This window comes from Nansenia antarctica (assembly GCF_963989245.1).
Source record: "Nansenia antarctica genome assembly, chromosome: 4".
NCBI lineage: Eukaryota > Metazoa > Chordata > Actinopteri > Argentiniformes > Microstomatidae > Nansenia > Nansenia antarctica.
Window position 1 is genome coordinate 62,612,126 of NC_137689.1, and position 17,130 is coordinate 62,629,255.

Here is a 17,130-nt window from a genome sequence, read left to right on the forward strand (position 1 = left end):
CCTAATATAAAGAGTGTTTTTTTATAAAGCCATTTTGTTCTTTGTGTTTTTTATATTAAGAAAAACAGACTAGTTACAGAAAGACATTCAAGCCAATCTTGAGTTGCAATTGTAGTTAGTAAGATTCAACAAAATTCCATTTTATGTAGTATGATAATTGAGAGATGTTGCTTTACTCCGGCTGAATGCGTGTTTTCTTCTGAACAGGGAGCACCGATGAGAATGGGAACAAAGGTAAGTGTTGACTGATATCAGAGGTCATACTGTTTCCCAAAAGATTGAAGTCCATAACATGACCCCCCGGGTTGAGACCCTTTCTCAGTAAATAAAACCACCAAAGTAAACCATTGCTTGACAATTGAATGCTTCTAAACCCTGAAGTAATGTAATGTAATGTCCTGTTGTCTTAACAGGGGGCGGAAGAGGTGGATTCAGAAGTGGTATATTCAGTTTATCATTCTTTCCTATGTGTCTCTTAATGTGTTGATTTCCCATTGTCTGACATGTTTCTTTGTGATAAGACTTGCTGCAAAACACTTTTCTGTTTTACAGGGGATGGTGATGACATCAATGAAAAAGGTATGATGGTTTTCGTATACTGTAGGATAAAGTGCTCTGTTGCCAAGTTCACACCATGGCGCAGCGCCACTCTTACATTGTTTGGGGAGAACCCTGGGGGTGTAATGGAGGTAAGCCATTGAATTCTGATCACTTCTGCTATTTCCCCTCAGGTTTTGGAGGTGGCAGAGGAGGTCGTGGGGGCAGAGGAGGCTTCCGTTCTAGAGGTACATCTGATTCTGCACGGCTGGTGACGGTGAAATGAGGAACACCCCATTCCTCCTTCCATCCTCCTTCCATCTCCTGATTTCTGCCCTCACTGATCTCCCCTTCTAGAATGTTCTGTTAGCTCCATGACTGATGAAGAACAAACATGTCACACACCTGATACAGGCACACGCAGATGCTTGGTTAATCTGTGAAGATGAACACCAACTATGCTCATAAGAATGTACTAGTTGAGTTGCTGATGGGTGTGATCTCAAACGTGATTTCCTGGTTTCAGATGGTGAAGATGGAGGTGGAAGAGGAGGCTTCGGTGGAGGAGGTAATTCAGTGGGCGTTTTGTGTGTTTTTTAAAACCTTTTATTTTACCGGGAATTTGATGTCTGAGGACATGGGGTTAGAGTGTTGGATGAAACTGCCTTGCCGCACAAGTCCATCTCCTTAGAGTGTGTCTTGTCTTTGTTCTCCTCAGGCTACCGTGGAAGAGACGAAGAAGTGTTCTCCAAAGGTTCTGTCTTTGAGATATTACCTTATCAATGAATGGTCATGATTGATTTGTCGAAAGCATAACATGATTTGTTGACAAGGTGGCCCAGCCACTCTTGCATTGTTTGGGGAGAACCCTGAAATGAGCTGTCCTCTGATTTCTGCTTCCCTGGTTGACAGGAGAGATGGGCTCCTGCCCTACTTGTGTGCGAGGCTTACTTACTTAAACATGGGGTTTTTTGCCGTCTTATTGAGACCTGTTTCCCACATCAGGCTCCCGGGATGGTGAGGGAGGAGACGGTGATGCTGATGGTCAGTATGTTCATACCTGATGGCCATGGGCTCTAAATATTGCAAACTTTCTCTTCTACTGTAAACCGTCTCTCCTGGGTGGTCTAGCTAAGTAGGAGTTTCGGAGTATCTTAGGACCTTCTAGGGTGACCTTTGCCTCCCCTCCCTCCTTAGCACCTCCAACCTATGTGACCTATGTGCCCCCCACCCCCTCTGAAGAGGAATCTGATGTCTTCGCTCATTTTGACACGGGCATCAACTTTGACAAGTATGACAACATCCTGGTGGATGTCAGTGGCAGCAACCCCCCCAAAGCCATCCTGGTGAGTTCCTTCCTGGTGTCTTCATGTTGCCTCAGTTGATGACTTTCACTACCTGATGAGCAAATTTTTTTTTAACCAATTTTCACAAATTGTCTTGAATGGTTTACATTTGCTTGTTTGTCTGTGAATTGTTGTATGATCTGAAGGTACATTGAGAGACCGTAACACTGTCCCCCCATCTCTGTCCCCCCAGACGTTTGAAGAGGCTGCCCTGTGTGATTCTCTGAACAGGAACGTCACCAAGTCTGGCTATGTGAAGCCCACCCTGGTGCAGAAGCATGGCATCCCCATGATCTTAGCCGGCAGAGACCTCATGGCCTGTGCCCAGACCGGCTCTGGAAAAACAGTGAGTCGCCTTCTACAATCTACACAAAAATGTTCTATATTGTGTGTTCCAATATTTTGGATGTCATTAATCATTAATGTCATCTATCATTAACTCTTGGCTCTAGCATGTTTTATCAACATGTTTTGAATTCAAGTGCACCCTGCACAATTGCCTTAATGTTCTCTCTTTGCGCAGACAAATCAATGAATACAATTGACAACAACAATCTGTAAGGGACTAATGATTGTTTTGCTGTAAACCGCTCCCCAGGCTGCGTTCCTGCTGCCCATCCTGCAGAAGCTGATGGCGGACGGTGTGGCAGCCAGCAGGTTCAGTGAGGTGCAGGAACCAGAGGCCATCATCGTGGCTCCCACGAGGGAGCTCATCGTCCAGATCTGGCTTGAGGCCAGGAAGTTCGCTTTCGGGTAAGGAGGGCAGCCCTTCTAGAATGTGTTATAAAACGTTACAGAGTTTTACAAAGTGTCCTGAACATTCCCCAGTTCTAGGATGAATGCCACATTTTCAGCAAAGCGTGAATGTTGTTTTGCCCAAAGGAACTAAAAATGATGTGACAACATTGTCCCTCTCCTCTGCAGGACGTGTGTGCGCCCTGTAGTGGTCTATGGGGGCATCAGCACCCGACACACCATAACAGAGGTGCAGAAGGGCTGCAACGTGCTCTGTGGAACCCCGGGGAGACTGCTGGACATCATTGGAAAAGGGAAGGTAACCTCATCTACTGTACCTCATCTGACCTGCAGTACACGCTATTGTACACGTATTGTTTAACGTATGAGAGCAGTTGGTGGCAGGTGATCCATATGCCTTTAGTTCTATCTATCCTACCATATCATGTGCTTTTTTTCATATAACTCCTATTTTAGAGACTACACTGGCTTCCTGTTAAGTTCAGAATAGATTTCAAAATCATTCTGCTTGTTTATAAAGCTCTCACTGCTAGGGTTGGGTATCGTTTGGGTTTTATCCGGTACCGGTACCTAACCGATACTTTAAAAACGGTACCGGTACCAAAACGGTACTTAATTCGGTACTTTTGATTTTTAAAAATGACATATATATATATATCATAATAACACGGTCGACAACATTAAACAGCTTTTCACTTTTTTATTGCTGAGGCACAATATTATTAGTTAAATATACACTCAAATTAAAATAAATGAAAATAAAACTCCTGCTGACTGAGGCACAATATACATATATATATATATATATATATATATATATATATATATATATAATATTACAGTTAAATATACACTCAAATAACAAATAATACTCCCACCTCAGCAATTATTTTGCAAAAAGATCAGCATATTTGCCTTCTCTGGCAAAACACGACACCTCTCTTGACTTTTTTATTGTCATTTTGACTTTTTTTTTTTGTTGACATAATTGTCTAATGGCACAGATTTATAAACATAAAGTAAACAAATATTGTTTTCACGTCACTTTACCTGAAACTGAACGACACAGCGCGGAGCGAATTCCCTGGTAAAACTTTTCTCTCCCCCCGCTGTCAACGGGAGTCGTGAACCAGGAAGCGGTGCTGAGAGAGCAAGACACGAATCTACCGGCATTTGACTGCCGCTGGACTGAGGAACACCATAGGCACAGCACATCGCCATAATAGCGATAAAGTGCGAATGATTTTAAGCATTTTGAGCACTTCGCGTTGTTTTCGTCGAGTCGGGTGAAATGCAGCCACACTTTAGAACGCTGCTTCATTAGGGCCTTCGGCATTCTCGGTGACCTCGTAGCTAGGCTAGCTAGCGAAATTCGATAATATTATTATGATTATGATGATGATAATAATAATAATAATACAATAATACAATCACTAACTATATTACTACACTTACTATAAACTCACTCTTCTTAAGTTCTCAACACAACTGCTCACCTCACTACCACGACACGCACTGATTGGAAATTTAACAGGCGATGTCACGTCACGACTCAAGTCACGTGTGGTTGACTGTTGCATGACACCGGACACAAAAGTACCGAAATGAGGTACCGAAATCTCCTTTGCGATTCGGTACGGGTACATACCGAATGTAAAGTAACCGGTACCTACCGGTACCGATTTTCGGTACCCAACCCTACTCACTGCTGGCACAGCACCAGAATATCTGAAAGACCTTTTGCTAGCATATCAGCCCAATAGAGCTCTCAGGTCTTCTGATGCTTGTTTTCTCTGTGTACCACATGTACAAAAGAAGAGATTTGGTGAGGTTGCATTCTCATTTTATGCACCCAAATTGTGGAATGCACTGCCAGTTACTCAGCAAATATGTTCAAGTCAAGACTGAAAACCCATCTTTTTAATATTGCCTAAATAATTAAATTATGATTATATAATGATTGAAGCACTTTGAGCTGCAACGTTTGCAGGAAAAGTGCTATACAAATAAAAGTTATTATTATTATTTAACCAACTGCTATAACTGACTGTCCTTTATGTATAGTTGTACAACTAGAGCACTTCATTGGAGTTGGTTACTCCTTCTGGAATAATACAACCCTCTCTCTCTCTCCCCCAGGTGGGTCTGAGTAAGCTGCGTTACCTGGTCCTGGACGAGGCTGACAGGATGTTGGACATGGGCTTTGAGCCTGATATGCGTAAGCTGGTTGGGTCTCCAGGCATGCCCCCCAAGGAGGACCGCAATACACTGATGTTTAGTGCAACCTATCCAACTGACATCCAGATGTAGGTCTTTCTCTCTCTCTCTCTCTCTCTCTCTCTCTCTCTCTCTTTCTCATGTTTGTGGAAATAACTGAAGTTTACTGCAGATAAACTTATTATGAACAGCAGAGATGATGGTTGTGTGGAAGTATTTATATTGAATGTAGTGATCTGTCTGAGAATGCATATATTGTTGCATTGAGGATGAAGAAAAGGATTTGTGGTTCTATAGGATGGCTGCTGACTTCCTGAAGACTGATTACCTGTTCCTGACTGTGGGGACGGTGGGCGGAGCCTGCAGTGACGTGGAGCAGGTGATCGTAGAGGTGTCTCAGTATGACAAGAGGGACAAGCTCCTGGAGATACTCAAGACTACAGGTGACTGTCCACACCTCACCATACAGCCTGTTCTATTCCATGCATTACCATGAGCCTGTCCTTCAATTTCTGCCTCCCCTGTATTTCAATCATAATTCTCATGAATAGTTGATCCTTTAAGACAGGTTTCCCAGACACAGATTAAGTAATAAAAAACTAAAAAGGTTCTTCAATGGATATTTTCTATAGAAAGTGTGATGGGACTAGTCCAGGACTAGTGTCAATTCATCTGTGTTTGGGGAACTTGAACGTGATGTCTGAAATGGGTTTTGTTTCTGTAAGGAACGGAGCGCACCTTGGTATTTGTGGATAAGAAGAGGAAGGCTGACTTCATCGCCACGTACCTTTGTCAGGAGAAGGTGCCTACTACTAGTATTCATGGGTAGGTGTTCTCTGTCAGGAGAAGGTTTCTACTACTAGTATTCATGGGTAGTTCATCCTGGAGCCAGGCTTCACTTCAAGGAACTGTGATGATGACCATATTTGAATGATTTTTATTCGATGCAATGGATCTAGATTCTAGTAGCCTCATTCATGTGAGAAGTATCAGACTTGATATAAGAGCAATGTCACAATATGAGAGTATCTTAACTGCGATTAGGCTTAGGTAAAGGATTTCATACATTTACACAAAGGTGGAAATAATATGGTATAGAGTTTCAAATCTCAACTTCAATGAGGTCTCAGTCTGGTCGTAGTGCTTGGCATTTACCGTCTTCTCACCATCAACAGAGACCGTGAGCAGCGGGAGCGAGAGCAGGCGCTGGCAGACTTCCGCGCGGGCAGGTGTCCCGTCCTGGTGGCCACCTCTGTGGCAGCACGCGGCCTCGACATCGAACACGTTCAGCATGTGGTGAACTATGACCTCCCACAAGAGATAAATGAGTATGTGCACCGCATAGGGAGGACGGGTCGCTGCGGCAACACTGGGAGAGCTGTGACCTTCTACGACCCGAACACAGACAGCCAGCTGGCTCCGGGTCTGATCAAAATCCTCTCTGGGGTAGGTCACTAAGCTAGCACTGCAGCAACCCAAAAGTCTGTCCTCTCTTCTTCTCTCCCCATACATTCCAAGACAATATCAAGGGGGAGGATGCATTTTGAGAAAGAAACGATGAGAGCAGATTCAATTAACAGGAAAAACTATAGGGACATAGGGAAGCACTCAGAATCCAGCAACCACAATCCCAATTCTCTACGTTTCTCCTTAGTGTGCACTTGTTCACTTCCCAGTATGGTGTAAAAGCAATAGATTATGGACCGATCGTCTAAAGTGGCTGAGGAGGTGTATACTTGAGGGAGAAGGATGGAGAATTGGGACTGGGAGAGTGGATTAGCAAGTGATTCAGACAACGGACAGATTTTGAGATTAGGATGCATTTTCTAACATGACTAACTCGATTCGCAGGCTCAACAGGAAGTGCCCAAATGGTTGGAGGATGCGGCCTCCGGTGCCCATGGGACCTCTGGGTTCAACCTTGCCTCCACAGACTCAAGGATGGTGAGCATCTATCAGGCTCTGCACTGGGGGAGATCCCAAATGGATCCCTGGGACCACTCTAAACCTTCACTTGGTGACGTCTGTCAGGCCGTTCCAAGCATCCCATTTAGCATTAACTCAGCACTGGCTTTCCACTGAAGAGTGAGTCACCTGTGCGGTGTTTGTGTTACCAGGAAAAGTTGCACTAGCATAACTTTATCCCTTAGAGGTGCTAAGTACCTGTCAGGTTTGTACATGTTCACAGGGTCCTCTTTTGAAACTGCCAGAATACAGTCTTGCTGTCATCAGTGGAGGCAGAAATCAACATGACAAGCTGATTTTATTGGAATTACCATGATCCTGTCCTGATTTCTGCCTCCCCTGGCTGTCACTTACCAGGCTAACTGACTACATGTTCATGACTCTCAAATCTCTTCCTTGTCTCCAGGGTGGAGCTTCAGCCAATAATCAGTCCAGCCAGCAGCCAGCTGCCAGCGCTGCAGATGACGACGCATGGGAGTGAAACACAAATGCATCCAGCACCTCTGGAACCATTATGTAGTCTTTCTTTTAGTGTTTGAAGGGGAAAGCACTTTGCTGTCCTGTGGTTGTGATGCTTACGTTTGTGACAGATGTATTTTTGGTGCCGGCTACATAAATATCTTTTATTTACTTGTTTTAAATACTGGATAACGTGTTCGTGTTTATTCAGAAAGAAAAAAACGTTTAATAAATCCCTGTTCAGTGCATTAGTTTGTAGTTCTGAGTTGTTTGTGTTTGTCATGTTGTCTGCCTTAGACACAACCATCCATCTAACTATTCTCACTACTCCGATCAACATACATTTAACAATATCCTGGTTCAGAGATGTGTAAATACATCACCACTACTGACTCAGAACACTACTCTAAAATACACCACCATTATTGATTCAGAAGACTACTACTTACTCAAAAATGCACCACTACTACTGACTGGTTTATTACAGGGTGTCCCGCTGTCAGCCGTACCCTGCCATTCGTCAGTTAACCAACCAAGTTTCTTCACTTCCCCTCTGACCGTTACCGTTGTTGAGCAATATATTGTGTATCCTAGCTCTGTCGTTGTCGTGTTGTTTAGTCCTGTTCACCGGGATCTTACCGTATTGTTGGTACTGTAAGTTTAACCAAGTGAAGGAGAGAGGTACACATGTATACGTCGACATTTCACGGGACACGGTAAGTACAGTTGCCTTACGAGCGGGCAAGTTGCCCGAGTTGCCTGTGTCTTCCGGCAGTGCGTAATTCTTGCGCACATAAAATACATCCGGGGTGGTGCTGTGCGCGAAGAAATTCTATAGATTCACGTCTACCATGAACTTGACACGCTAACATTTTTTTGTCGATTTTCTGGTCGATGTTTAAAATATATTTTGAAATAAAAATTCTAAATTCTTAACTGCTATAATGCATTTGTGTTTCTGTGTGTTTGCCTATAGAGTCAGAGAAAGATGTATTCCACTCCAGTCCTGTTGATGCTGCTAGTGTTATTAGCACTCTCTAAAGGTAAGGCTGTCTTGCTCTAAGGATCAAAGCAAACCTTGTAACAGATAGACCTGAAGTCTTCACTTGTAGTAGGTTCATTCTGTGATTATAGGAACCGAAGCGCTTGTTATGGCCCATTAAAGATCTTTGATACCCTATTGGTAATGATGATAGATGTACATGTATTATGAAATCATTTGGGATTTCATATTTCAAATTAGAGTTGTCCATAACCCTTATAGTTAGGTGCTTTAAGATGTTTGTCATATTTCAGAGTTCAGAGTTTCCGTTATGTTTAATTGTTCCAACAACAGGACAGCGTGAAGGATGTACATGTGAAGTTATCCCCAAAGACCCCTACATCGAGCTGGGCTCCGACATCCAGATTGTGTTCAAGAACACGTGCAGTGGTGAAGATCACCCTCACAACCACGGCAAGATCTACTGGACCCTGAACAACCAGAGGGTGGATGAGAGCCTTTATGAGGTCATCAACTCCACCTTCTCTGCTGTGGCCCTGGGGAACTTCTCCCTGCACAGGGCAACGGTCCAATGCCACAGCCTGGTTTTTGAGCAGGTTCTGGGTGGGACCATCATCAAAACATACCGTTAGTACAATATGGAGGATCGCTTATAATCTTTAAGCTTCTCTCTCTCTCTCTCTCTCTCTCTCTCTCTCTCTCTCTCGCTCTCTCTCTCTCTCTCTCTCTCTCGCTCTCTCTCTCTCTCTCTCTCTCTCTCTCTCTCTCTCTCTCTCTCTCTCTCTCTCTCTCTCACTCAGTCACTGACTCTTTCTTTTGTTGTTGTTTTTGCACGTCATCCAAGGACTCATCATCATTCATTGTTAAATCCATCCATTTGAATTTATCTTTTTTTGAGACTTATCATATTTTTCTTTTTCTTTTCTTTTTCATCAGAGAGACCCAGTAACATATCATGTGTCATGTCTACATCACCATCAAGTAATTTTACATGTCACTGGGAGGACAACATGAATGATTCCTCATTGAAAGTAAAATACACAGTCTATAGGAAATGGTGAGTTTTGACCGTGTGTATATACAACAGGGGAGGCTGGTGGAGGTAGAAATCGGAGGACAGGCTCATTGTAATGAATGGAATGAGGAAGTCTTAGATACCATTCCTCATTTAATTCCATGAGCCCATCCTCTGATATCTACCTCCACCAGCCTCCCCTGATATACAGCACGTGCTTTTCCAAGCTTCCTGTTACTATATCCACTTTGGCCTCAACATTCCTCTCTGTCACATTCTGAATGACCAACAGCTGCATGTCCCTGTGACCTTCTGTACACCACACAACTGTGCTAGCCCTCTGAGCTCAAGCCTAAGTGCTCAGTGCTAACACAGGTCTTCAGGGTCACACCACAGGTGTTGCAGGGATTGTTACCTGTCTGTCTCTGTGTAGGGGTTGTTACCTGTCGGTCTCTGTGTAGGGGTTGTTACCTGTCTGTCTCTGTGTAGGGGTTGTTACCTGTCTGTCTCTGTGTAGGGGTTGTTACCTGTCTGTCTCTGTGTAGGGGTTGTTACCTGTCTGTCTCTGTGTAGGGGTTGTTACCTGTCTGTCTCTGTGTAGGGGTTGTTACCTGTCTGTCTCTGTGTAGGGGTTGTTACCTGTCTGTCTCTTTGTAGGGGTTGTTACCTGTCTGTCTCTGTGTAGTGGTTGTTACCTGTCTGTCTCTGTGTAGGGGTTGTTACCTGTCTGTCTCTGTGTAGGGGTTGTTACCTGTCTGTCTCTGTGTAGGGGTTGTTACCTGTCTGTCTCTGTGTAGGGGTTGTTACCTGTCTGTCTCTGTGTAGGGGTTGTTACCTGTCTGTCTCTGTGTAGGGATTGTTACCTGTCTGTCTCTGTGTAGGGGTTGTTACCTGTCTGTCTCTGTGTAGGGGTTGTTACCTGTCTGTGTCTGTGTAGGGGTTGTTACCTGTCTGTCTCTGTGTAGGGGTTGTTACCTGTCTGTGTCTGTGTAGGGGTTGTTACCTGTCTGTCTCTGTGTAGGGGTTGTTACCTGTCTGTCTCTGTGTAGGGGTTGTTACCTGTCTGTCTCTGTGTAGGGGTTGTTACCTGTCTGTCTCTGTGTAGGGGTTGTTACCTGTCTGTCTCTGTGTAGGGGTTGTTACCTGTCGGTCTCTGTGTAGTGGTTGTTACCTGTCGGTCTCTGTGTAGGGGTTGTTACCTGTCTTTCTCTTTGTAGGGGTTGTTACCTGTCTGTGTCTGTGTAGGGGTTGTTACCTGTCTGTCTCTGTGTAGGGGTTGTTACCTGTCTGTCTCTGTGTAGGGGTTGTTACCTGTCTGTCTCTATGTAGGGAGAAAGTTAATGGCGGTGGAAATTGGGAGGGCAATACATGCACTTCTAGGAGAAGGTCGTGTACATTCACGGACATGCCCATCTTGTCCCGTATTCAACACATCACTGTGAGAGCTACGACCACTGCCTGGGAGGTCGACTCAGTCACACAACCACTGGATCCATGGCAAACAAGTACGTAATCAAAATGCATAGAGAGCGTGTGTGTGTTTGCGCGTGCGCGTGTATCTTCCTGTATGAGTTGGACCAGCTTCTCTAGGATTTCATCCAGCACCCTGTGGACACATACACATACACACAGATAGAGAGGAAAGGGGGAGGTAAAGTTGAGAGAGAGAGAGAGAGAGTGAGAGACAGTGAGAGACAGTGAGAGAGGGGGGGGAGAAAGGAAGAGAGAGAGAGGGAGGGAGGAAGAAAGAGAGTGGAAGAAAGAGAGAGAGAGGGGGAGAGAAAGGAAGAGAGAGAGAGAGGGAGGAAGAAAGAGAGAGCGAGGAATAGAAACAGACAGAGTGTGCCGGCTGCTGTTCCTACGAGACACTGCGGAGCAGAAACACGTTAAAACTGCCTGTGTTCCAATGTCCTCACCAGCATACCACTATCCCAATACTTTTATACCACTATACCAATACTTTTCTTTATTCTATGTGGTACACTAATGTGGATATTGGAATATAGCCTATGTGACGGTATGAGTAGGAAATATAGAGGAACATTGAATGCAGGACAAAATGGAGAGACGCAACACATAAATAAACATACTTTTCAGAAGGTCGACATTTCTGTATTATAAATCCTTTTTTTGATTGGTCATATGTAATATTCTAATATTTTTTGTGGTACTAGATTTTGGATTTTCATCAGCTGTAAGCCGTAATCATCAACATTAAATCAAAAAAGGCTTGAAATATTTCACTTTGTGTAATGAATCTAGAATAGATTTCACTTTTTGAATTAAATTCTAGAATATAATACAAATTTGAGATGCACCTGTATGTCTTGTGAATGTACTTGTATGTTACTTCTAAGAAATGGCCATCTTATCCGTAACATTGGGGATGATGCTTTCACAGTGAAGGTCGACCATCCTGAGAGGGTGAAGGTGGTTCCACTGTTCAACCGTCTGAGGGTTGAATGGAGCAGACCTGAAGGAGAGCGTTATATAGGCTGGTCAATAAACTGTCAAGTCAAATATGCCCAGGTACAGTATGCAGCTTTATAATTGACCATTTATCTAAATGGTAAGATCTCTGTCTGTTGCTCTGCGCAGTGTCATAGTTCTGTTTCCTAGAGCAGAACAAATGTCCAGTTGTCATGACATTGGACAGTAAAGCTTTAATAGTGCAGAGTCCAGAGTCCAGTGTAAGACTTTGTTTATTTTCCTTCTGTGTCAGCATAGCTCTGTTTTCTCAGAAAAACAATACAAAACGAAGCCATCTTAGTTCCCTGAAAAAGCATGTATCTAAAAAGAAGTTTGAGCTGAGCTATTTATAGTGACAAGTGTGTGTGTCACTGATGTCTCTGTTTTCTCTTCTGTTTATTCACTTCCTGTAGCATGTGATCAACACGTCCATGAATGTGAACGCCATCCTGGGCTCTCTGACCACAGGGGAGGTGGAGCCCTGCACCAACCACACAGTGTCGGTGCGCTGTGCGTTAGGCCACGCCCCCTGGAGCGAATGGACCAGTGGAGAGACAGCCCTCTCCTCACTTAATGGTAAGACACTGTTCAATCAAAAATATGGATGAGTTGATGGATGGATGGATGGATGGATGGGTAGATGGATTTATGGATGGATGGCTGGATGGATTGACTTTCTGGCTCTGGAGAGGTTGGAAACCTTCCTGACCCTGAATAATATTTTAGAAATGTGTTTTTCTCTACAAGCCTCTTCACCTCAACTGATTGGATATGAGGTGTGAGAAACAAGGTTGGCATCCTGTTTACACACTATCCCTTAAATCACATGAGTATTGATACTTGTCGTACGGGTAGGAGACGGTCTGTGACTTTAGTTGACACACAGGGCTGGTGAAATCTAGTCTGTCTAGAGCAACGTTGTGAACCAATCACCACCTTTACACATTTCCTGATCATACATTCTTTAAAGAAAAGGTTCTGAAAGTTTCTGAAGGTTTCTTCATTTCTATATATATTATTTCATATATTGTACATGGTCTTGCTTGAGACAGCTAACTGTACAATAGCCTGTTTTCAGTTTCAGTATTACTGTTGAACAGTGGCGGGCGGTGCATTTCACACCTAGGCCTTCAGTGATGTCCGACACATTCCTACCTGAATTATTCTACCTCTTAATACCATCGTTATGACGCCATGGCTCTAGAAACTAGACAGAAACACAGTATAACCGGGCGTTGCATCACCTTAACATAGTCAGACAAGTACAACAGAGTTATATTAATATTTCCGAAGCATTTTTAATCAATAAATCCGCATTTACAATGAAGAGTGTTAAACTAACATCTTTAAGATCGCTACATTACCCACGTCTGTCGTCTCGTCCACCATAATAGCGACAAAGGGTGCCTTTTTAATCTCCATTTTGATCTCTTCTCCCATCACTTAAGCAATAGCAAAAATCAGGTCGTTTTGTATTTTGCCTGACGTCCCAGTAAACACTTTGTTTGTGGACAGGTGGTAATGTAAATCTGGGTTGTTTTCAGCCAGAAAAGAAATAAGCTCAACGTAGTTTCCTCTGTTTGTGGACTCGGTGCTTTCATCGTGTCCCCTAAATGATAGTTATTGTTTACCCAAAAACAGGACACAATCGATCAGTATTATCGATCAGTCAACGAAAGCTTTCGTTGTGATGCTCCGTTTCCCTGCGCACTTTCAAAAGTTTCACATCTACCGGCATATACGCATCTCAATAGTGAATATCAATAGTGCGTATCAATAGTGCGTATCCAATCAAAAGACGTGCTGGGTGCTGACATCATTGAGCCTTCCAGCAGGCGCCGTTGTTGCTTTTGCTCGCATCTACGTAGGTTTACTAGGAACGCCACAGGTTTTCTCGTTCCAACGTTAAGTTACAGGTCGAATCCGCGGCACCGCTTAACGTGCAGGCAGGCAGATTTTGGAGCCCCCTAGCAACACATTTTGATTGGATAAAAGCTCTAACATAAAGGCCAGCCCTCCAAATCTCAATCGGAGACTGGAAGCAGCGCAACCAAGAGGAAAGCTATGAAATGAAGAGAATAGACTATGGGGAATCATTAATACATATTTGTGGAAAAAATATATTAAAATAAAATGTATATTCTGATGATGTTTAGGCCAGCAGAGAAGGCCTTGCTGGCCCTGACGGCACACCACTGCTGTTGAATGGTACTACGTGTTCTCCTGTATTGACTTGATATATCATGTGATGACTTCCTGAAAACAATTACGGCTGCCTGTTGATAGAGCTGTGGGAGGAAAAGGAAACAGAGGAACCAGCATAAAGTGATTATGAATAGTTAATGATGGAAGCTAGTCTCTTGCTAGGGGCTGAGTCTGGTTGAGGCTGGTGTGAGTCTGGTAGAGGTCTGAGTGGTAGAGGTGTGAGTCTGGTAGACGTGTGAGTCTAGTAGAGGTGTGAGTCTGGTAGACGTGTGTGACGTGGTGTGAGTCTGGTAGAGGTCTGAGTGTGGTAGAGGTGTGAGTGGTAGAGGTGTGAGTGGTAGAGGTGTGAGTGGTAGAGGTGTGAGTGGTAGAGGTGTGAGTCTGGTAGAGGTGCGAGTCTGGTAGAGGTGCGAGTCTGGTAGAGGTGCGAGTCTGGTAGAGGTGCGAGTCTGGTAGAGCTGTGAGTCTGGTAGAGGTCTGAGTCTGGTAGCATGAAGTATAGTAGACTAAATGGGAAACATTTACATTTTTTATAATCTCTGTATGATAGAAACAGGCTAAAACACTATCGTCTTTTGGATCATAGACTACAATGAACTAGTGCTAAGATGGTTTTGAACTAGTGCTAAGATGGTTTTTTACCCCTGGTTTCTCTGAACAGTAAGCTCTATACCGTTGAACCTGTGGAGGAAGATAGAAGTTTCTGACATCACCGGGAGGAGGGTACACCTGATGTGGGAGGTAAGGTGACACACACAGGAGGGCAAGACGAGTTTTGAGAACTCTTGAGAACAATTGAAAAGGGGCCTATATGTAACGGCTGGGGGTTTGAACCTGGGACCTCGCTCATGGATGCCACAGACTGAAGTGTTATACCAAGAGGACATCCTCCTAGTTCAATGGCTATATCTGGGCCTAGAAGTAACAGGCAGGGCTACCCTCATCACAACACAAGGGTCAATGTCAACCACATGTAATTTCCTCCTATCCTGTATAGGTTACAATCAAAGCAGTACAACATTACAAGACATTTCCATTCCCAAAACGATGACCAAATATAACTCCAAACAGACCCACTGATTTCTGAAAGGAGTTTGGGATAATACTGAATGGTTGTGATGTACTGTTCTGCTCTGTCCTGGACCTCTCTCTGTGCAGGGCATCTCACCGGCATGCAAGGCTGTGGATGGTTACAGAGTCAGAGTGATGACTGACAACAACCCCATACCTGTCAAACATTTCAACACAACTAGAGATAACATTAGGGTTACCTTGGACAAGGAGGCACACAGAATCACCCTGGCTGCCTACAGCCATGACATCACGTTTCCAGAAGATTCTACCTACGTACCAGCCGTCGGAGCGAGTAGGTCCTCCTATGAGTGTTCAGTTGCCTGTACCTCATTGTTAACATGTAGCAAAATACGTTAGTACACACCATGACAACATGTACAATCTGATATTTTTGTGTCCTGTGCTTTAGTCCTCAAGCGTAATGCTGAGGTGGCTTTGGACATCTCTTTGTTTACAAATTACAATACAGTATTATTTTTACATTATACAGTTATTATTGTTAGTCGATTATAATGTTAATTGTTCTTCTGCTTTTCATTATGATGTACTGTAACATTGATGTAGATACGACCATGCTGTAACAGTTGTCGTGTGCGTGTGTGTGTGTGTGTGTTCTGTAGCTCTCCCTCAGGTCAGACAGGTCCACACCTCGGCCCATGATGGTGTCATCCAGGTCAGCTGGGCTGCTCCTGCCCCTGGCCTTCCCCCTGTCCCTGCCCCTGGCTCTACCCTCCCTGAACAGCTGGTCCATAGCTACATGGTAGACTGGACCACAGATGGAACCACTTACACCTGGACACAGACACCAGACACTCACATCTCACTGACTGGTGAGTGGGTTGAGATGAAAAGGAAGGAAAGATGGATGGATGGATTAATGCATGGATGGGTCAGTGGATGGATGGAGGGATGGATAGGTGGATGGATGGAAGGATGGTGGGCGGGTGGCTGGGTGGAAAGCTAGATACAGGATTATTCTGTGTTATATTGATGTGTTGGCTTAACTATCTGACATGCTGTAAACTGAGAACAATATGTTTTTTCATATGCCATAGTCAATCAGTGCCAGCTGTTTGAGATTGAACTGCCCACTGCTGCATTCTTTTAGTTTGTCATTGTGGTTGGGAGACTTTTAACAACTAATGGTGCTAGACTGGGTTTCTCTACAGCCACTCACCACTCAGCCTGTTATTCTTATCCACAGTTTGCACTTAGAGACCTACAGAACATTGGGATGTTTCCAAACAGCTATTATCTCTCTCCTTCTCTCTCTCTCTCTCTCTCTTCCTCTCACTCTCTCTCTCTCTCTCTCTCTCTCTCTCTCTCTCTCTCTCTCTCTCTCTCTCTCTCTCTCTATCTCTCTCTCTCTCTCTCTCTCTCTCTCTCTCTCTCTCTCTCTCTCTCTCTCTCTCTCTCTCTCTCTCAGGCCTGCAGCCTTTTAAGCAGTACACTATAACAGTAACTCCTTTGAACAATGACAAGACTGGACAGGAACATGTTACATGCATCTGTTCCAAAGAAAGAGGTACAGAACACATTTTCCTCTAACTTTTATTCATGTGTCTAGAGCCAGTTTCCCAGACACAGATTAAGTGCCTAGCCCTGGACTAGATCTTTATTGAAATAGCTTTTCAGTCCAGGCCAAGGAGTAGGCATAATCTGTGCCTGGGAAGCCGGCACCTTTCATGTTCAGATCCTGTTGTGTAACGGTTCCTCTTCCTGTGTGCCAGCTCCAGGGAACATCTCCTCTGTCCATGTGGAAGCTGAGGACCGGAGCGCCTGGGTCAACTGGACTGCGGTGCCACAGACTTACTGTAGCGGAGCGGTGGTCAACTACACGGTGTTCTACCAGATAGAGACAGAGCCTGAGATGAGTATGTCTCCTTATAAACTGTTGATTGTTTGTTTGTCTGTTTATGTGAGAATGGCCAGATAGAAACTGAGATAGCCAGATACTATACCTTGTTCCTACAGGGCTCAGTAAGGGTGTCCGGTCTCAGTAAGATATCCCCTGTAGAAATAAAACATCAATTAAAACATTATTGCCTTTCTCTCCTCTCAGATGTAACTCTTAACAGCAGGAA

The 17,130-nt window shown here is 44.1% G+C and overlaps 2 protein-coding genes across 2 annotated transcripts; both read left to right on the forward strand.

Moving 5' to 3' along the window:
* Positions 1 to 222: 222 nt before the first annotated feature.
* LOC308156240 (putative ATP-dependent RNA helicase DDX4) lies at positions 223 to 7,302 on the forward strand (the record flags this gene model as incomplete). The annotated part of the gene is made up of 15 exons (XM_080529589.1): positions 223 to 234; positions 732 to 785; positions 1,064 to 1,105; positions 1,256 to 1,291; positions 1,543 to 1,585; positions 1,735 to 1,883; positions 2,077 to 2,229; positions 2,482 to 2,636; positions 2,808 to 2,937; positions 4,779 to 4,945; positions 5,154 to 5,299; positions 5,582 to 5,681; positions 6,032 to 6,302; positions 6,708 to 6,800; positions 7,228 to 7,302. 15 exons carry the CDS (start codon positions 223 to 225, stop codon positions 7,300 to 7,302), a joined length of 1,626 nt encoding a protein of 541 aa, XP_080385715.1.
* Positions 7,303 to 8,268: 966 nt separating this feature from the next.
* On the forward strand, positions 8,269 to 17,049 carry LOC308156241 (interleukin-31 receptor subunit alpha-like; the record flags this gene model as incomplete). The annotated part of the gene is made up of 12 exons (XM_080529590.1): positions 8,269 to 8,323; positions 8,656 to 8,910; positions 9,220 to 9,340; positions 10,628 to 10,803; positions 11,700 to 11,827; positions 12,181 to 12,343; positions 14,634 to 14,713; positions 15,131 to 15,338; positions 15,667 to 15,876; positions 16,473 to 16,571; positions 16,777 to 16,920; positions 17,021 to 17,049. 12 exons carry the CDS (start codon positions 8,269 to 8,271, stop codon positions 17,047 to 17,049), a joined length of 1,668 nt encoding a protein of 555 aa, XP_080385716.1.
* Positions 17,050 to 17,130: the final 81 nt, after the last annotated feature.